At 43.0% G+C, this 21,159-nt stretch overlaps 1 protein-coding gene across 6 annotated transcripts in view; it reads right to left on the bottom strand.

Moving 5' to 3' along the window:
- The window catches only part of LOC124042216 (transcription elongation factor A protein 1-like), a 31,535-nt gene extending 12,775 nt beyond the window's left edge, over positions 1–18,760 (bottom strand). Inside the window, exons 1-5 of one of the 6 annotated variants that reach the window (XM_046360636.1) lie at positions 18,579–18,760; positions 14,035–14,097; positions 12,573–12,678; positions 12,362–12,470; positions 361–503 (exon numbers count right to left, since the gene is read on the bottom strand). In XM_046360636.1, the coding sequence (XP_046216592.1) occupies positions 361–503; positions 12,362–12,470; positions 12,573–12,678; positions 14,035–14,097; positions 18,579–18,653 (496 nt within the window). In that variant the 5' untranslated portion in view covers positions 18,654–18,760. Of the gene's footprint in view, positions 1–360; positions 504–12,361; positions 12,471–12,572; positions 12,679–13,005; positions 13,040–14,034; positions 14,098–18,578 lie in introns of those variants that run through there. The other 5 variants (XM_046360632.1, XM_046360631.1, XM_046360634.1 and 2 more) reach the window with 5 other exon arrangements.
- Positions 18,761–21,159: the final 2,399 nt, after the last annotated feature.

The following is a 21,159-nucleotide window of genomic DNA, read 5'->3' as shown; positions in this document are numbered from 1 at the left end:
AGGGTTTAGTGAGTGTTTTGTTCCAAATATAATGCTTTTAGTTTTTGATATTTAGGACTAACTTATTCCTTGCCACCCACTCTGAAACTATCTACAGCTCTTTGTTGAGTGTTGCAGTCATTTCAGTTGCTGTAGTAGCTGATGTGTAAAGTGTTGAGTCATCCGCATACATAGACACTCTGGCTTTACTCAAAATCAGTGGCATGTCGTCAGTAAAAAATTGAAAAAAAGAAGGGACCTAAACAGCTACTCTGGGGAATTCCTGATTCTATCTGGATTATATTTGAGAGGCTTCTATTAAGCCTTCCATTAAGCATGTAGAGCATGGGACACGCTCTACAGTAGGGTGTTAGGTCTTACCTCCAGCCTGTAGCGCCTGGGACAGCATCTCGCGACACTTGATCCTGACGGAGTCGGAGGTGGAGGGGGCTTGGGGGAACGTGGAGATCAGGGAGATGGAGGGCATCACCTCAACAGGCTCATTCTTACAGCTGGAGTCATTGCTGTAGCAAAAACAACAACAGCCAGGTTATCAGGCGTCTTTAGCCAGGTTGGTGTAGCTATCTCGCTACCTCTTCTTGTAGTTCAGGACTGCCATGAAAAGGGAGACACCGTACTGGTGTGATAGTAGTGCAGTAATAGCAGTAGTAGTAACTAGCTAAATCTCTTGCTGGGGTTCAGGAGTGCCTTGAGAGGGAGAGTTAGTATAGTAGTGTAATAGCAGTTGTAGTGTAGTGTGTAGTAGTAGTATTAATAGTGTAGTAGCACTAGTACTAACAGTAGTAGTAGAGTAGTGTGTAGTAGTAGAGTAGAATAGTAGTAGTAGTGTAGTGCAGTAGTAGTATAGGTACGTCTATTCCCGTGGACTGCCCTGAGAGGGATACACTGTGCAGGTGATGTCTTGCCCTCCTGGATGGAGATCAAAGGTGCCGGCTAATCAAACGTTTCAGGCCAGGTCATAAATACCTTGCAGGAACTCTCTCTCCCTTGCCAGGAAGTATTGAGGGAACAGAACCCTTTTCTTAGGAAGAGATTCTTCCCGCCAAAACCCCAACATCCAAAAGTGGATAATGAAACAATATTTCTAACAAAGAATGTGGGAAATGGTCAGGAGGGACTTTAAGAACAATCATGTCAGATAATTTATTGTTTTGAGATATCATTAAATAAGTTCTAACAGAAACATTGTATCTTTCACAATGTATACGTCAGAGTTACATCTAAATGTTGTAATACTTAAATGATTAAATATGAAACTATTTGTGAGTAGATTGAATGTGATTTTAGCCTTCTAAATGAGAATTGATTTTGATGTAAAGTTTCACCCAGTCAGTCCCCACACCCACGTAAGCACAGACATCATGCCAAAAGGATGGAACGGCCCTTTTGCCAGAGTGGTTATAAAGGACTCTGAAATAATTAACATTTTAGACCAAAACATGCCGGCGTGCTGCCAGTGTGTAAAGTGGTTCTACATGTACCCTGAATAATCAACCATTGAGACCAGACAGCGTGGAGCGGTGGCTACACAGCTGACGAATGGTTAGACTCTACCAGACCAGAATACGTGCAGTGCGAGCTGGATATGTTACAAACGGTAAGACCCTCAAACTCTCGACAAGTGAAGGTAAAGACTAGACATTCACAGTCTGCAGCTGTAACGTGAAGTAGTCTAGAACTCTGACAAAAGACACGAGGAAGATCTCCAAAGACCACCGCGTGTGTAACATCTGAAGGATTCAGTCTAAGAAACTCGACCCGAGACGAGAAACATTTCCCTCTCAACACCATGCTGTACGTCTGATGTATCCATACTAACAGACACTTCCAGAACAAAGCAAGCCTACTACTACTTATGTACATATTCCTTATCCCCTTACACTGTGTATAAGACAGTAGATCCATACAGCCTCCATCCTACTAAACTACACTGCATCGCTCATTCATATATCCTTATGTACATATTCCTTATCCCCTTACACTGTGTATAAGACAGTAGTTTTGGAATTGTTAGTTAGATTACTTGTTGGTTATCACTGCATTGTCGGAACTAGAAGCACAAGCATTTCGCTACACTCGCATTAACATCTGCTAACCATGTGTATGTGACAAATAAAATTTGATTTGATTTGAATGAGACTTATGAGGTAATAATTAATGGATGACTAATATGATAACGATAGATTCTGTTATTGAGTTAATTCGGGAAACGGTAACTCATTAAACTTTTTCCGCAAGGTTGCCAATGAGTTAATTGTTACATAATTAGTTTAATCACGTAATAATCAAACATAGTTAATTGATTTGATAAAATAACCATCATCACATTAATGAGATAGTAGCTACATCTCTTGCTGTGATTCAGGACTGCCCTGAGAGGGAGACACTGTACTGGTGATGTAATGTAGTAGTAGCAGTAGAGTAGAGTAGAGTAGTGTGTAATAGTAGTAGAATAGTGTGTTGTAGTAGTAGAGTAGTGTGCAGTAGAAGTAGTGGAGTAGTGTGCAGTAGAGTAATGAGTAGTAGTAGAGTAGTGTGTTGTAGTAGAGTAGTGTGTAGTAGTAAAGTACTGTGTAGTAGTAGAGTAGTCTGTAGTAGTAGTGTAGTGTGTAGTAGTAGTGTAGTGTGCAGTAGTAAAGTACTGTGTAGTAGTAGAGTAGTGTGTTGTAGTAGTAGAGTAGAGTGCAGTAGAGTAATGAGTAGTAGTAGAGTAGTCTGTAGTAGTAGAGTAGTCTGTAGTAGTAAGAGTTTGTAGTAGTGGAGTAGCGTGTAGTAGTAGCGTGTCGGTGGTAGTGGTAGTAGTAGTAGAAGCACAGATAGAACAATGAGACAGATATTTCACCGGATATATAAATGTGATGCATCCGCTTAGCATTTTCATTCACTACCAACTATGTAGTAGGCTTCCTCTCACTACCAAATATTATGGTAGCGAGAGGAAGCCCAGTGGCCGACATTCTACTCATTTTCTCATCGATGAAACATTTAATCTCCATACAGTTCTGCTCCCAAAACTAAAATCTGTTACGAACAGGACAAATTTTTGTAAACTTGTACCCTTTGCCAAAGTTTTAAAACATTGCATTGTTTAGAAGGAGTGCAAAGGCTAATTTAGTTATTGCACACTTCACAGAGTAGGCTTTCCCTACCGGAAATATGCAAATACACAGTGCATTCGGAAAATATTCAGACCCCTTTTCCACATTTTGTTTAGTTACAGCCTTATTCTAAAATGGATTACATTTTTTTTAAATCCTCAATCTACACGCAGTACCCCATAAAGACAAACCGAACAGTTTATTTTCTTTGCAAATGTATATCAAAAACATTAACAATATATACCTTATTTACATAAGTATTCAGACCCTTTTCTATGAGACTTGAAATTGAGCTTAGATGCATCCTGTTTCCATTGATCATCCTTGAGATATTTTTACAACTTGAAAGTCCACCTGTGGTAAATTCAATTGATTGGACATGATTTGGAAAGGCACACAACTGTCTATATAAGGTCCCACAGTTGACAGTGCATGTCAGAGCAAAAAACAAATCATGAGGTTGAAAGAATTAGCGCTCCAAGACAGGATTGTGTCGAGGCACAGATCTGTCAAAGGGTACCAAAACATTTCTGCAGCATTGAAGGTCCCCAAGAACACAGTGGCATCCATCATTCTTAAATGGAAGAGGTTTGGAACCACCAAAACTCTTCCTAGAACTGTCCGCCCAGCCAAACTGAGAAATCGGGTGAGAAGGGCCTTGGTCAGGGAGGTGACCGACAACCCAATGGTCCCTCTAACAGGGCTCCAGGGTTCCTCTGTGGAGATGGGAGAACCTTCCAGAAGGACAACCATCTCTGCAGTACTCCACCAATCAGGCCTTTATGGTAGTGGCAAGACTGAAGCCACTCCTCAGTAAAAAGGCACATGACAGCCAGCTTGGAGTTTACCAAGAGTCACCTAAAGGACTCTCAGACAAAAGAAACAAGATTCTCTGGTCTGATGAAACCAAGATAGAACTCTTTGGCCTGAATGCTAAGCATCACGTTTGGAGGAAACCAGGCACCATCCCTACAGTGAAGCATGGTGGTGGCAGCATCATGCTGTTGGGATGTTTTTCAGCTGCAGGGACTGGGAGACGAGGAGGAGGTGAGGGCTCTGGGAGTGTGGTGTCAGGAAAATAACCTCTCAACGTCAACAAAACAAAGGAGATGATCGTGGACTTCAGGAAACAACAGAGGGAGCACTTATCCACATCGACTGGAGAGCAGTAGAGAAGGTGGAAAGTTAAGTTCCTCTGTGTATCACGGACAAACTGAAATGGTGAAGTGTGGTGAAGGAGCAAGTGCCTCTTCAACCTCAAGAGGCTGAAGAAATGTGGCTTGTCAACTAAAACACGGAAAAACTTTTACAGATACACAATTGAGAGCATCATGTCGGGCTGCATCACCGCCTAGTATGACAACTGCACCACCCACAACTGCAGGGCTCTCCAGAGGGTGGTGCGGTTTGCACAACGCATCACCGGGGGCAAACTACCTGCCCTCCAGGACACCTACACCACCCGATGTCACAGGAAGGCCAAAAAGATCATCAAGGACAACAACCACCTGAGCCACTGTCTGTTCAACCCGCTATCATCCAGTAGGCGAAATCAGTACAGATGCATCAAAAGCTGGGACTGAGAGACAGTATCTATCTCAAGGCCATCAGAATGTTACATAGCCATCACTAGCACAGAGAGGCTGCTGCCTTTATATACACATATTTGAAATCACTGGCCACTTTAATAAATGGAACACTAGTCACTTTTAACACCACTTTAACAATGTTTACATATCTTGCATTACTCATCTCGTATCTAAATACTGTATTCTAGGCAGAGGTGTTGCTAACATTTACGATAGCAAATTTCAATAAACATTTTAAAAATAAGTTTTCATCCTTTATTAAGCTTCTAGTCATGAAATCTATGGAGCCTACTCAATCACTTTTTATAGCTACTGTTTACAGGCCTCCGTGGCCATATACAGCGTTTCTCAATGAGTTCCCTGAATTCCTATCGGACCTCGTTGTCATAGCAGATAATATTCAAATTTTTGGTGACACATGGAAAAGTCCACAGACCCACTCCAAAAGGCTTTCGGAGCCATCATCGACTCAGTGGGTTTTGTCCAACATGTCTCTGGACCTACTCACTGTCACACTCTGGACCTAGTTTTGTCCCATGGAATAAATGTTGTGGATCTTAATGTTTTTCCTCATAATCCTGGATTATCGGACCACCATTTTTTTTTTACGTTTGCAATCGCAACAAATAATCAGCTCAGACCCCAACCAAGGGGCATCAAAAGTTGTGCTATAAATTCACAGACAATCCAAAGATTCCTTGATGCCCTTCCAGACTCCCTCTGCCTACCCAAGGACGCCAGAGGACAAAAATCAGTTAACCACCTAACTGAGGAACTAAATTTATCGTTGTGCAATACCCTAGATGCAGTTGCAACCCTAAAAACATGTCATAAAAACTAGCTCCCTGGTATACAGAAAATACCTGAGCTCTGAAGCAAGCTTCCAGAAAATTGGAACGGAAATGGCGCCACACCAAACTGGAAGTCTTCCGACAAGCTTGGAAAGACAGTAGCGTTGCAGTATCGAAGAGCCCTCACTGCTGCTCAATCATCCTATTTTTCCAACTTAATTGAAAAATAAGAACAATCTGAAATTCCTTTTTGATACTGTCTCAAAGCTAACTAAAAAGCAGCATTCCCCAAGAGAGGATGGTTTCACTTCAGCAGTAATAAATTCATGAACTTCTTTTAGGAAAAGGTCATGATCATTAGAAAGCAAAATACAGACTCCTCTGTAAATCTGCGTATTCCTCCAAAGCTCGGTTGTCCTGAGTCTGCACAACTCTGCCAGGACCTAGGATCAAGAGAGACACTCAAGTGTTTTAGTACTATATCTCTTGACACAATGATAAAAATAATCATGGCCTCTAAACCTTCAAGCTGCATACTGGACCCTATTCCAACTAAACTACTGAAAGAGCTGCTTCCTGTGCTTGGCCATCCTGTGTTGAACATAATAAACAGCTCTCTATCCACCGGATGTGTACCAAACTCAATGGGCCTTTATCAAATCTCCCATTCCTCTCAGCAATTTTAGAAAAAGCTGTTGTGTAGCAACTCACTGCCTTCCTGAAGACAAACAATGTATACGAAATGCTTCAGTCTGGTTTTAGACCCCATCATAGCACTGAGACTGCACTTGTGAAGGTGGTAAATTACATTTTAATGGCATCGGACTGAGGCTCTGCATCTGTCCTCGTGCTCCTAGACCTTAGTGCTGCTTTTGATACCATCGATCACCACATTCTTTTGGAGAGATTGGAAACCCAAATTGGTCTACACGGACAAGTTCTGGCCTGGTTTAGATATTATCTGTCGGAAAGATATCAGTTTGTCTCTGTGAATGGTTTGTCCTCTGACAAATCAACTGTAAATGTTGGTGTTCCTCAAGGTTCCGTTTTAGGATGAATATTGTTCTCACTATATATTTTACCTCTTGGGGATGTCATTCGAAAACATGTTAACTTTCACTGCTATGGGGATGACACAGCTGTAAATTTCAATGAAACACGGAGAAGCCCCAAAATTGCCCTCGCTGGAAGTCTGTGTTTCAGACATAAGGAAGTGGATGGCTGCAAACGGCTCTACTTTTAAACTCGGACAAAACAGAGATGCTTGTTCTAGGTCCCAAGAAACAATGAGATCTTCTGTTGAATCTGACAATTAGTAGACAGTAGTCTCAAATAAAACTGTGAAGGACCTTGATCTCTCTTTTGACGAACATATCAAGACTGTTTCAAGGACAGCTTTTGTCCATTTACGTAACATTGCAAAATTCTGAAATGTTCTGTCTAAAAATGATGCAGAAGAATTAATCCATGCTTTTGTTACTTCTAGGTTAGACTACTGCAATGCTCTACTTTCCGGCTACCCGGATAAAGCACTAAATAAACTTCAGTTAGTGCTAAATACGGCTGCTAGAATCCTGACTTGAACCAAAAAATGTGATTATATTACTCCAGTGTTAGCCCCTCTACACTGGCTTACTGTTAAGGCAAGGGCTGATTTCAAGGTTTTACTGCTAACCTACAAAGCATTACATGGGATTTACATGGGGTACATACCTACACGGTCACAAGACGCAGGCCTCCTAATTGTCCCTAGAATTTCTAAGCAAACAGCTGGAGGCAGGGCTTTCTCCTATAGAGCTCTATTTTTATGGAATGGTCTGCCTACCCATGTAAGAGATGCAAACTCTGTCTCAACCTTTAGGTCTTTACTGATGACTCATCTCTTCAGTGGGTCATATGATTGAGTGTACTCTGGCCCAGGGGTGCAAAGGTGAACAGCAAGGCACTGGAGCAACGAACTGTCCTTGCTGTCTCCGCCTGGCCAGCTACCCTCTCCCCAATGGGATTTTCTGAGTCACTGGCTTCCTAGTGCTCTTCCATGTCGTCCCTATGAGGGGTGCATCACTTGAACAGGTTGAGTCACTGACGTGATCTTCCTGTCAGGTTTTGTCCCCCCTCTGGCTCATGCAGTGGAGGAGATCTTCGTGGGCTATACTCAGCCTTGTCCCAGGGTAGTAAGTTGGTGGTCTGTTGATGTCCCTCTAGTGGTAAGGGGGCTGTGCTTTGGCAGAGTAGGTTGGGTTGTACCCTGCCTGGTTGGCCCTGTCCGGGGGTATCGTCGGCCCACCTGACTCAGCCTCCAGTATCTATGCTGCAATAGTCTAGGGGCCGGGGTGTTAGGGTCAGTCTGTTATATCTGGTGTAATGCTCCTGTGTTATTTGGTGTCCTGTGTGAATGTAAGTATGCTCCCTCTAATTCGCTCTCACTCCCTCCCCTCATGAAGGACCTGAGCCCTAGGTTCATGCCTCAGGACTACCTGGCCTGGTGACTTCTGGCTGTCCCCAGTCCACCTTGTTGTGCTGCTGCTCCACTCCCACTAGTCTCCAATTCCACATCCCATCCCATCTATCTCTGCTGGCCACCCTCTTCGGATTTCTACACACCATATATATTTCAACTATGCTGTGATGTTTAACATATCATTTAAATCTATCTAATCGAATAGTAACCACAGTGTGTGAATATAAGTTAAATACTTTTACAAAGAGTATTAGTGATTGACTGACCAGGTGCCTCCAGATCTCCCAACAATGCTGTTTCTAGGGACAACTTTAGATTAATATTGTGCTTTTTCAGCCATTCCTGAACCTGAGACCAGAAACAGGATACCTGAAGGCAATACCAGAACAAATGGTCTATTGATTCTGTATCCTCACAACAAAATCTGCAGAGCTGCGATGATTTTATGCCCCAAATATTCAACATTTTGTTGGTGGCAAGAATTCCAAACAATAATGTTAGCTGAAAAGCACAAAGTCTTGAGTCATTTTATATATCATCTCATATACAACCTGTACCATGGAATCAGTACATCAAAAACTTCTTCCCAACTATTTTACAATCTGTATGGCACAGTTGTCAACATCCTGGTCCTCAAATTAAACTGGTATACTTTACTATTTATGCTATTGTGGTAATGCACAGCACATTTGAGTTCAGCCATAATATTGGTTGTAATATTTGTTCTATCTTTTCAGGGGGAGGACATTGAAACTGTAGCCAGCTCTGCAATGCTTGTTAGAAAAAATAGATATCTTGAAAAAGGTTTCATGTTCAATTAATCAAAATGAGACATGGCAATCTACACAAAGGCCATTTTTAAACAATGGAAGAGCTTTTCTTAGTAATCTACTGGAGAACCATTTAGGGCTCAAGTAAAACAATTTAATAAGTGAAGCTTTTAGAGAGGCTTCTACACCTGCATTGCTTGCTGTTTGGGGTTTTAGGCTGGGTTTCTATACAGCACTTTGAGATATCAGCTGATGTACGAAGGGCTATATAAATACATGTGATTTGATTTAGTGCTTTTATATTTAATAATCTCAACCAACCCAATTCATATTCATTATATAGATTGGTACGCTTTATCTTGTCTGGTTTAGCATCCCAGACAAAGCTAAATATTTTTTGCTCATATGATTTGAAAAATGAATCAGGAGTAGGCAGTGCCATAAGTGAGTAAACTGAGATATGACTAAGGAGTTAATCAGTGTAATTTTTTCCATACATAGACAGGTATTTATCTCTCCATGGTTGCAGGATCTTGTCTATTTTTTTTTTTTACAAATGTTCTATTGAAATTCGTTGTGGAGAGCTCATTTATATATTTATATTATTATATTTATATTTTACGATACGAATACTAAGTATGTGTACTTCCTCTGTCAGCATATTTTATAGGTTCACTGCAGGGTAATGTAAAAGTAGCATTTTTTAAAGATCCAATACGTAATATTGTACACTTATCATAATTAACTTTTCTGTACTCTCTAGATTAAAACCTATCTAGAACTTCAAGGAGACATTGCAGGGATCTTCAAGGAGACATTGCAGGGATCTTCAAGGAGACATTGCAGGGAACTTCAAGGAGACATTGCAGGGAACTTCAAGGAGACATTGCAGGGATCTTGAAGGAGACATTGCAGGGATCTTCAAGGAGACATTGCAGGGAACTTCAAGGAGACATTGCAGGGATCTTCAAGGAGACATTGCAGGGATCTTCAAGGAGATATTGCAGGGATCTTCAAGGAGACATTGCAGGGATCTTCAAGGAGACATTACAGGGATCTTCAAGGAGACATTGCAGGGATCTTCAAGGAGACATTGCAGGGATCTTCAAGGAGACATTGCAGGGATCTTCAAGGAGACATTGCAGGGATCTTCAAGGAGACATTGCAGGGATCTAGCATGCGGATTTAATATAAAACTTGAGTCATCGGCATACATGGACACCTTTGTTTTTAAACCTTGGATTTCTAATCCTCTAGTGTTATTTGATGTGATTTTAATTGCTAGCATTTCAATGGCCATAGCGAATAGATATGTTGACAGCAGACACCCTTGTTTAACTCCTCTTGACAATTCAAAACTCTGAGATGTAGCCGTTATTTACTATTTTACACCTGGGGTTGCTATACATTACTTTTACCCATTTTATAAGAAAACAACAAAACTGAAGAAAAAAAAAATCCAGGTATTTATGAATCAAATCTAGTCTTACTTTATCAAAGGCTTTTTCAAAATATGCTATAAATACCAGGCCTGTGTAATGTGTAGGATTAGCAGTAGTACTAGTAGTGCAGTAGTAGTAGTGTTTGGAGTAGTTGTATAGTGGTGTAGTACTATAGTAGTAGTAGTGTTTGGAGTAGTTGTATAGTGGTGTAGTACTATAGTAGAAGTCGTAGTAACTAGCTACGTCTCTTCCTGTGGGTCAGGGCTGCCCTGAAAGGAAGACACTATACTGGTGACGTAGTAGTAGTAGTAGTAGTAGTAGAGTAGTGTGTGGTGTAGTAGTATGATGGTGTAGTAGTAGAGTAGTGTGTAATAGTAGAGTAGTGTGTAATATTAGTAGTAGGTGTGTTGTAGTATTAGTAGTAGGTGTGTTGTAGTAGTAGTAGTAACAGCAGCAGTAGTAGTAGGTATATTGTAGCAGTAGTAAGTAGTAGTAGTAACAGCAGCAGCTGTAGTAGTAGGTATGTTGTAGCAGTAGTAGTAGGTATGTTGTAGTAGTAGGTATGTTGTAGCAGTAGTAGTAGGTATGTTGTAGTAGTAGTAGTAGGTATGTTGTAGCAGTAGTAGTAGGTATGTTGTAGCAGTAGTAGTAGGTATGTTGTAGCAGTAGTAGTAGGTATGTTGTAGCAGTAGTAGTAGGTATGTTGTAGCAGTAGTAGTAGGTATGTTGTAGCAGTAGTAGTAGGTATGTTGTAGCAGTAGTAGTAGGTATGTTGTAGCAGTAGTAGTAGGTATGTTGTAGCAGTAGTAGTAGGTATGTTTACATTTACATTTACATACATTTAAGTCATTTAGCAGACGCTCTTATCCAGAGCGACTTACAAATTGGTGCATTTACCTTATGACATCCAGTGGAACAGTCACTTTACAATAGTGCATCTAAATATTAAAGGGGTGGGGGGTGAGAGGGATTACTTATCCTATCCTAGGTATTCCTTAAAGAGGTGGGGTTTCAGGTGTCTCCGGAAGGTGGTGATTGACTCCGCTGTCCTGGCGTCGTGAGGGAGTTTGTTCCACCATTGGGGGGCCAGAGCAGCGAACAGTTTTGACTGGGCTGAGCGGGAACTGTACTTCCTCAGTGGTAGGGAGGCGAGCAGGCCAGAGGTGGATGAACGCAGTGCCCTTGTTTGGGTAGTACAGTATGTTGTAGTAGTAGGTATGTTGTAGCAGTAGTAGTAGGTATGTTGTAGCAGTAGTAGTAGGTATGTTGTAGCAGTAGTAGTAGGTATGTTGTAGCAGTAGTAGTAGGTATGTTGTAGCAGTAGTAGTAGGTATGTTGTAGCAGTAGTAGTAGGTATGTTGTAGCAGTAGTAGTAGGTATGTTGTAGCAGTAGTAGTAGGTATGTTGTAGCAGTAGTAGTAGGTATGTTGTAGCAGTAGTAGTAGGTATGTTGTAGCAGTAGTAGTAGGTATGTTTACATTTACATTTACATACATTTAAGTCATTTAGCAGACGCTCTTATCCAGAGCGACTTACAAATTGGTGCATTTACCTTATGACATCCAGTGGAACAGTCACTTTACAATAGTGCATCTAAATATTAAAGGGGGTGGGGGGGGTGAGAGGGATTACTTATCCTATCCTAGGTATTCCTTAAAGAGGTGGGGTTTCAGGTGTCTCCGGAAGGTGGTGATTGACTCCGCTGTCCTGGCGTCGTGAGGGAGTTTGTTCCACCAATGGGGGGCCAGAGCAGCGAACAGTTTTGACTGGGCTGAGCGGGAACTGTACTTCCTCAGTGGTAGGGAGGCGAGCAGGCCAGAGGTGGATGAACGCAGTGCCCTTGTTTGGGTAGTACAGTATGTTGTAGTAGTAGTAGTAGGTATGTTGTAGCAGTAGTAGTAGGTATGTTGTAGCAGTAGTAGTAGGTATGTTGTAGCAGTAGTAGTAGGTATGTTGTAGCAGTAGTAGTAGGTATGTTGTAGCAGTAGTAGTAGGTATGTTGTAGCAGTAGTAGTAGGTATGTTGTAGCAGTAGTAGTAGGTATGTTGTAGCAGTAGTAGTAGGTATGTTGTAGCAGTAGTAAGTAGTAGTAGTAACTAGCTACGTCTCTTCCCATGGTTCAGGACTGCCCCTGGGTGGGAGACACCGTACTGAAGAGGTAGTGTAGTAGTAGAGTAGTGTGTAGTTGTAGTGTTGTAGTAACTATGTACCTCTCCTCCCGTGGTTCAGGACTGCCCTGGGAAGGAGACACCAGACTGGTGGGTGTTGACGGCTCTTTCCTCTTCTCCTCCAACGACTTGTCTCCACCTCCTGGCTCATCTGCCGTCCAATGAAAATACAGGATCTGACATTACACCTGGGGCTTATTCAGAGGGGTGTAACTTCACAGTGCATTCACTCATTTAGTACTGATCTACTAACCTAGGAGTTTCTTCCAGGACTTGATGAGGGCCTTGGCCAGAGAGGTGACCTCATCGTCTGTACTCTGCTTCCTGATGGCGTTCACAGACATCCCAATCCTGGTGGACTGGAGAGGAGAGACTTACGTTAGGCTGCAGGAGAGACATTGGTTCAGTATAAAGGGAGAGAGATTAGAGTTCACCACTTCTAAACCCCAACACAAAGGGAAAGGTACAGCCCTCAGCTCCCTGCATCTCTCCCTCCAGTACCTGCAGTAATTATAGCTTCATAGGTACAGCCCTCAGTTCCCTGCAGTACCTGTAGTAATTCTAGTCATAGGTACAGCCCTCAGCTCCCTGCAGTACCTGTAGTAATTCTAGCTTCATAGGTACAGCCCTCAGTTCCCTGCAGTAATTCTAGCTTCATAGGTACAGCCCTCAGCTCCCTGCAGTACCTGTAGTAATTCTAGAGTCATAGGTACAGCCCTCAGTTCCCTGCAGTACCTGTAGTAATTCTAGCTCCATCGGTACAGCCCTCAGCTCCCTGCAGTAGCTGTAGTAATTCTAGCTCCATAGGTACAGCCCTCAGCTCCCTGTAGTAGGTATAGCTTCATAGGTACAGCCCTCAGCTCCCTGCAGTAATTCTAGTCATAGGTATAGCCCTCAGCTCCCTGCAGTACCTGTAGTAATTCTAGCTTCATCGGTACAGCCCTCAGCTCCCTGCAGTAGCTGTAGTAATTCTAGCTTCATAGGTACAGCCCTCAGCTCCCTGTAGTAGGTATAGCTTCATAGGTACAGCCCTCAGCTCCCTGCAGTAATTCTAGTCATAGGTACAGCCCTCAGCTCCCTGCAGTACCTGTAGTAATTATAGCTTCGTAGGTACAGCCCTCAGCTCCCTGCAGTAATTCTAGAGTCATAGGTACAGCCCTCAGCTCCCTGCAGTACCTGTAATAATTATAGCTTCATAGGTACAGCCCTCAGCTCCCTGCAGTACCTGTAATAATTATAGCTTCATAGGTACAGCCGTCAGCTCCCTGCAGTACCTGCAGTAATTCTAGAGTCATAGGTACAGCCCTCAGCTCCCTGCAGTACCTGTAATAATTATAGCTTCATAGGTACAGCCCTCAGCTCCCTGCAGTACCTGTAATAATTATAGCTTCATAGGTACAGCCCTCAGCTCCCTGCAGTACCTGTAATAATTATAGCTTCATAGGTACAGCCCTCAGCTCCCTGCAGTACCTGTAATAATTATAGCTTCATAGGTACAGCCGTCAGCTCCCTGCAGTACCTGCAGTAATTCTAGAGTCATAGGTACAGCCCTCAGCTCCCTGCAGTACCTGTAATAATTATAGCTTCATAGGTACAGCCCTCAGCTCCCTGCAGTACCTGTTGTAATTATAGCTTCATAGGTACAGCCCTCAGCTCCCTGCAGTACCTGTTGTAATTATAGCTTCATAGGTACAGCCCTCAGCTCCCTGCAGTACCTGTAGTAATTCTAGAGTCATAGGTACAGCCCTCAGTTCCTTCAGAAGGTCCAGTGCCCCTACCTGCAACAGCAACAACAAACTGAGGGTTAGTTTGAGCACAGATATTCTAGTTTAGAATAGGTTGGTGCTGCAACAACATCATGCTGGGGGTTAGTTAGAGGTAGGCAGGTCAAAAGGTAGGATGCAGCAGGTTTGAGGATACAGTGCATTCGGAAAGTATTCAGACCTCTTCACCTTTTCCACAATTTGTTACATCAGCCTTATTCTGAAATGGATTACATAAAAACATTTCCTCATCAATCTACACACAACACCCCATAATGACAAAGCAAAAACAGGTTTTTAGAAACAGCTGACTGACAGAGCTTGAGAGGATATTCAGAGTAGAATGGGAGAAACTCCCCACATACAGGTGTGCCAAGCTTGTAGCATCATACCCAAGAAGACTCGAGGCTGTAATTGCTGCCAAAGGTGGTTTAAAAATATATATAATAATAACCTTTTTTTAACTAGGCAGGTCAGTTAAGAACAAATTTGTATTTACAATGACGGCCTACCCCGGCCAAACCCTAACCCGGAAGACTATGGGCCAATTGCCCGACGCCCTATGGGACTCCTAATCACAGCCAGTTGTGATACAGCCTGGAATCGAACCAGGGTCTGTAGTGACGCTTCTAGCACTGACATGCAGTGGCTTAGACCGCTGCGCCACTCGGGAGCCAAATAAACTTTATATTTTTTATACATATTTGCAAAAATGTCTCAACAACTGCGACCTGGCCAAGATAAATCAATTTCAGAGTAAGGCTATAATGTAAAAAACTGTAAAAAACTGTAAAAAGTTAAGGGGTTTGAATATTTTCAGAATGTACTGTATCTCCTTCTAGTCTTGTACTGCTTTATTTAACCAGGTAGGCTAGTTGAGAACACCTTTATTTAACCAGGTAGGCTAGTTGAGAACACCTTTATTTAACCAGGTAGGCCAGTTGAGAACACCTTTATTTAACCAGGTAGGCCAGTTGAGAACACCTTTATTTAACCAGGTAGGCCAGTTGAGAACACCTTTATTTAACCAGGTAGGCCAGTTGAGAACACCTTTATTTAACCAGGTGGGCTAGTTGAGAACACCTTTATTTAACCAGGTAGGCTAGTTGAGAACACCTTTATTTAACCAGGTAGGCTAGTTGAGAACGCCTTTATTTAACCAGGTAGGCTAGTTGAGAACACCTTTATTTAACCAGGTAGACTAGTAGAGAACACCTTTATTTAACCAGGTAGGTCAGTTGAGAATAAGTTCTCATTTACAACTGCGACCTGGCCAAGATAAAGCAAAGCAGTGCGACACAAACAACAACACAGACTTACACATGGAGTAAACAAAAGTATAGTCAATAACACAATATAAAAAAATCTATATAGTGTGTGCAAATTAGGTTAGATTAGGGATGTAAGGCAATAAATAGGCCGTAGTGGCGAATTAATGACAATTTCTGAAATAAACACTGGAGTGATAGATGTGCAGAAGATGAATGTGCAAGTACAGATACTGGGGTGCAAAGGAGAAAAAAATATAAACAAAATAAACAACAATACGGGGATGAGGTAGTTGGATGGGCTATTTACAGATGGGCTATGTACAGGTACAGTGGTCTGTAAGCTGCTCTGACAGCTGATGCTTAAAGTTAGTGAGGGAGATACGAGTCTCCAGCGTCAGTGACTTATGCAATTCAATCCAGTCATTGGCAGCAGAGAACTGGAAGGAAAGACGGCCAAAGGAGGTGTTGGCTTTGGGGATGACCAGTGAAATACACCCGCTGGAGCGCGTGCTACAGGTGCTGCTATGGTGACCAGTGAGCTGGGATATTACCTAGCAAAGATCTATAGATGACCTGGAGCCAGTGGGTTTGGCGACAAATATGAAGCGAGGGCCAGCCAACGAGAGCATACAGGTCGCAGCGGTGGGTAGTATATAGGCCTTTGGTGACTAAATGGATGGCACTGTGATAGACTGCATACAATTCGCTGAGTAGAGTGTTGGAGGCTATTTTGTAGGATCAGTAGGATGGTCAGTTTTACGAGGGTATGTTAGGCAGCGTGAGTGAAGGAGGCTTTGCTGCGAAATAGGAAGGCGATTCTAGATTTAATTTTAAATTGGAGATGCTTAATATGAGTCTGGAAGGAGAGTTTAAATTCTAACCAGACACCTAGGTATTTGTAGTTGTCCACATATTCTAAGTCAGAACCGTCCAGAGTAGTGATGCGGGATGGGGGGGCAGGTGCAGGCAGCGATCGGTTGAGGAGCATGCACTTAGTTTTACTAGCATTTAAGAGCAGTTGGAGGCCATGGAAGGAGAGTTGTATGGCATTGAAGCTCGTCTGGAGGTTAGTTAACACAGTGTCCAAAGAAGGGCCAGATGTATACAGAATGGTGTAGTCTGTGTAGAGGTGGATCAGAGATCACCAGAATTTATTTGTTTACCTTTATTTAACCAGGCAAGTCAGTTAAGAACAAATTCTTGTTTTCAATGACGGCCTAGGAACAGTGGGTTAACTGCCTGTTCAGGGGCAGAACGACAGCTCGGGGGTTTGAACTTGCAACCTTCCGCTTACTAGTCCAACGCTCTAACCACTAGGCTACCCTGGTGTAGGCTACCCTGGTGTAGTCTGTGTAGAGGTGGATCAGAGATCACCAGCAGCAAGAGCTAAATACATCATTGATGTATACAGAGAAAAGAGTCGGCCGAGAATTAAACCCTGTGGCACCCCCATAGAGACTGCCAGAAGTCCGGACAACAGGCCCTCCGATTTGACACACTGAACTCTATCAGAGAAGTAGTTGGTGATCCAGGCGAGGCAGTCATTTGAGAAACCAAGGCTGTTGAGTCTGCCGATAAGAATGCGGTGATTGACAGAGTCGAAAGCCTTGGCCAGGTCGATGAAGACGGCTGCACAGTACTGTTTTTTGTCGTTGGTGGTTATGATATCGTTTAGGACCTTGAGCATGGCAGAGGTGCACCCATGACCAGCTCGGAAACCAGATTGCATAGCGGAAAAGGCACGGTAGGATTCGAAATGGTCGGTGATCCGTTTGTTAACTTGGCTTTTGAAGACCTTAGAAAGGCAGGGTAGGATAGATATAGGTCTGTAGCAGTTTGGGTCTAGAGGCAGGGTAGGATGGATATAGGTCTGTAACTGTTTGGGTCTAGAGTGTCTCCCCCTTTGAAGAGGGGGATGACCGCGGCAGCTTTCCAATCTTTGGGGTTCTCAGATGATACAAAAGAGAGTTTGAACAGACTGGTAATAGGGGTTGAAACAATTGTGGCGGCTAACTTTAGAAAGAGGGACCAGCTTGTCTAGCCCAGCTGATATGTAGAGGTCGCGATTTTGCAGCTCTTTTTCAGAACATCAGCTATCCGGATTTGGGTGAATGAGAAATGGGGAGGCTTGGCCAAGTTGCTGTGGGGGGTGCAGAGCTGTTGACCGGGGCAGGGGGTGTCAGGTGGAAAGCATGGCCAGCCGTAGAAAAATGTTTATTGAAATTCTCGATTATTGTGGATTTATCGGTGGTGACAGTATTTCCTAGCCTCAGAGCAGTAGGAAGCTGGGAGGAGGTGCTCTTATTCTCCATGGACTTTACAGTGTCCCAGAACTATTTGGAGTTTGTGCTACAGGATGCAAATTTCTGTTTGAAAAAGCTAGCCTTTGCTTTCATAGCTGCCTGTGTATATTGGTTCCTAACTTCCCTGAAAAGTTGCATATCACGGGAGCAATTCAATGCTAATGCAGAACGCCACAGGATGTTTTGGTCAAGGGCAGACAGGTCTGGAGTGAACCAAGGGCTATATCTGTTCTTAGTTCTGCATTTTTTTGAATGGGGCATGCTTATTTAAGATGGAAAGCACTTTTAAAGAATAACCAGGCATCCATCTGCCTTTGAATCATACAACCTGACATGTGTATAATTGTATGTAAAGAAGACCTCTGTGAAGTTTTTTAAAAGTATTTTATGTGTAGTCTTTTTTTCTCCATTATTATTTGTTTATTTTCCTTAAACCTGTGTGCTTCGTTACCTAATTTGCATTTTTTTTATTTACAATCCAACTCCGGTATATGTTTGTGCAATTTGGAAAGTTTGTTTTTGGTGTTATTTATTTCGGTTTCTTTAGTTCCGACTGGCACGTGAACGCGGCACCAATGACCTGCTATCTTAGCAACTACAGAACTAGCTAACTGTTGTTAGCTTAGTTAGCTAGTTACTGGTTTAGTTCGCTAGTTACTGGCTTAGTTAGCTAGCTAGCTAACAGCACAATAACGTTTGACTACCATGCACCACTGAACTAACTAATGTTAAACGACTACGAAGAGCCTGTAAGACCAATATTTTTCGAAATGTGACATTCAACAGCATAGGACGACAACTGCTAGCTAGTTAGCGATGTGTGTCTACGTTTTCAACTCCATTTGCTAGTTAGCGTTAGCATGCTAACGCTATCACCAGACAAGATAATGGGAGCCAATCCATTCATGTCGGAACACCTCACCCCGCTTTTCTTCTGCGCCATTTTATCCATCTTCTTCGCAATTCTTATGATTTCCTCTTCTTCTTTTTTACCCATTGTGAATAATTTCCTCTAAAACGTTCAAATTGCAAAGAGAGGAAATCGCTGTCGACAAAGGGCACCGGGCGTTTGGCGGGTGGTCACTAGTTACCAAAGCTACAAAGTCAGAAGGCCCGCCTACTCGACCAATCAGATGAGGGAGTATGATGACGCGTATGCCGACCGGCTTGAATGGGTAAAAAAATGGTCGATCAATTATTTGGTTATTTTGTACATACTGTAAAACAAACCGTTATAAATGCAAAGTGTTAATCGGATGTCTTATTCAAACTCAACTTGCAAGCTTATCATGATGTTTGCCCTTACTCATAGTTACTTGTCTTAACCCAAAATAAGGTGAGGTGTTCAGAACAAGTTTAAGGGCAGAGAAAGCTTGTTGGACACTAAGAAAGCTTTGTGGTAAAGCGTTTAACACAAAATCCGGGGAGGGGCCAGCTGAGAATAAGACTGTATCATCTGCATAGAAATGGATGAGAGAGCTTCCTACTGCCTGAGCTATGTTGTTGATGTAAATCGAGAAGAGCGTGGGGCCTTGGATCGAGCTTTGGGGTACTCCCTTGGTGACAGGTAGTAGCTGAGACAGCAGATAGCCGACGTGAGTAAGACCTTTAAACAGGTCAACATCAAATCAAAATCAAATCAAATGTTATTTGTCACATACACATGGTTAGCAGATGTTAATGCTAGTGTAGCGAAATGCTTGTGCTTCTAGTTCCGACAATGCAGTAATAACCAACGAGTAATCTAACCTAACAATTCCACAACTACTACCTTATACACACAAGTGTAAAGGGATGAAGAATATGTACATAAAAAATATATGAATGAGTGATGGTACAGAACAGCATAGGCAAGATGCAGTAGATGGTATAGAGTACAGTATATACATATGAAATGAGTAACATTTACATTTACATTTAAGTCATTTAGCAGACGCTCTTATCCAGAGCGACTTACAAATTGGTGCATTCACCTTATGACATCCATCAGAGGCATCGGAATGGAATTCTGTTGAACACGGCATCATAATGGAATTCCGTTGAACATGGCATCAGAATGGAATTCTTTTGAGCATGTCACCAGAATGGAATTCTGTTGAGCAAATAATTATAACGGAATTCTGTTGAACACGGCATTAGAATGGTATTCTGTTGATCACGGCATTAGAATGAAATTCTATTCAACATGGCATCAGAATGGAATTCTATTGAACAGAGAATTAGAATGGAATTCTATTGAACACGGCATCAGAATTCAATTCTATTGAACATCGCATCAGAATGGAATTCAGCTGAACACGGCATCAGAATGGAATTCAGCTGAACACGGCATCAGAATGGAATTCAGCTGAACACGGCATCAGAATGGAATTCAGCTGAACACGGCATTAGAATGGAATTCCGCTGAACACGGCATCAACGTAGGGTACTCCCTCCCCCCCACTCCCTCCCTCCTCCTCCTCCTCCTCTTTCTCCCCCTCCTCCCCTTCCACTCCCTCCCTCCTCCTCTCCCTCCTCCCCCACCCTTCCACTCCTTCCCTCCCTCTCCTCCTCCACTAATTCTCTCCCTGCCACCCCCTCCTCCTCCACTCCCTCCCTCCTCCTCCTACACTACCCCTCTCCCTCCCACCTCCTCCCCTCCACTCCCTCCCCCTCCTCCTCCTCACTCCCTCCCTCCTCCTCCACTCCCTCCCTCCTCTTCCTCCCCCACTCTCCCTCCCTTCTACTCCACTCCCTCCCACCTCCTCCCCTCCACTCCTTCCTCCTCCTCCTTCTCCTCCACTCCACTCGCTCCCACCTCCTCACCTCCACTCCCTCCCTCCTCCTTCTACACTACCCCTCTCCCTCCCTCCTCCTCTCCTCCACTCCCTCCCTAATCCTCCTCCCCCTCCACTTCCTCATCCCTCCTCCTCCCCGTCACTCCCTCCCTCCCTCTCACCTCCTCCCCTCCACAACCTCTCTCTCTCCCTCCCCCTACCCCTCCACTTCCTCCTCCCTCCTCCTCCCCCTCCACAACCTCTCTCTCTTCCTCCTCCTCCCCCTCCACTTCCTCCTGTTGGTCAAAGCAAGTGTGATGTAACTGATGTTTGTAGAGGTGTTGAAATGTTACATTGTCTATATACATTTTGGTTTGCTATCCAATTAAATGTTTTATATATATATATATATATATATATATATATATATATATATATATATATATATATATATATATATATATATATATATATATATATAGTCCATATACAAAAAAAGATGGGCCAGAACCATCTTTGTCATCATCGGGACGAGGCTATACCTGCCACGAGGTAATTCATCCTCACGTTGATTTCTGAAGGTTTATTTAGTTTTGTACTTGATGCCCTCCACACAACCTCACTTCCCTCTACACTCAGCTCCTTTCCTCACCACATCACTTCACTCTACACTCAGCTCCTTTCCTCACCACATCACTTCCCTCTACACTCAGCTCCTTTCCTCACCACATCACTTCCCTCTACACT

This window comes from Oncorhynchus gorbuscha, linkage group LG08, assembly GCF_021184085.1.
Source record: "Oncorhynchus gorbuscha isolate QuinsamMale2020 ecotype Even-year linkage group LG08, OgorEven_v1.0, whole genome shotgun sequence".
NCBI lineage: Eukaryota > Metazoa > Chordata > Actinopteri > Salmoniformes > Salmonidae > Oncorhynchus > Oncorhynchus gorbuscha.
Note: the sequence above shows the minus strand (reverse complement) of the source record. Positions and strands in the feature narration are given on the sequence as shown.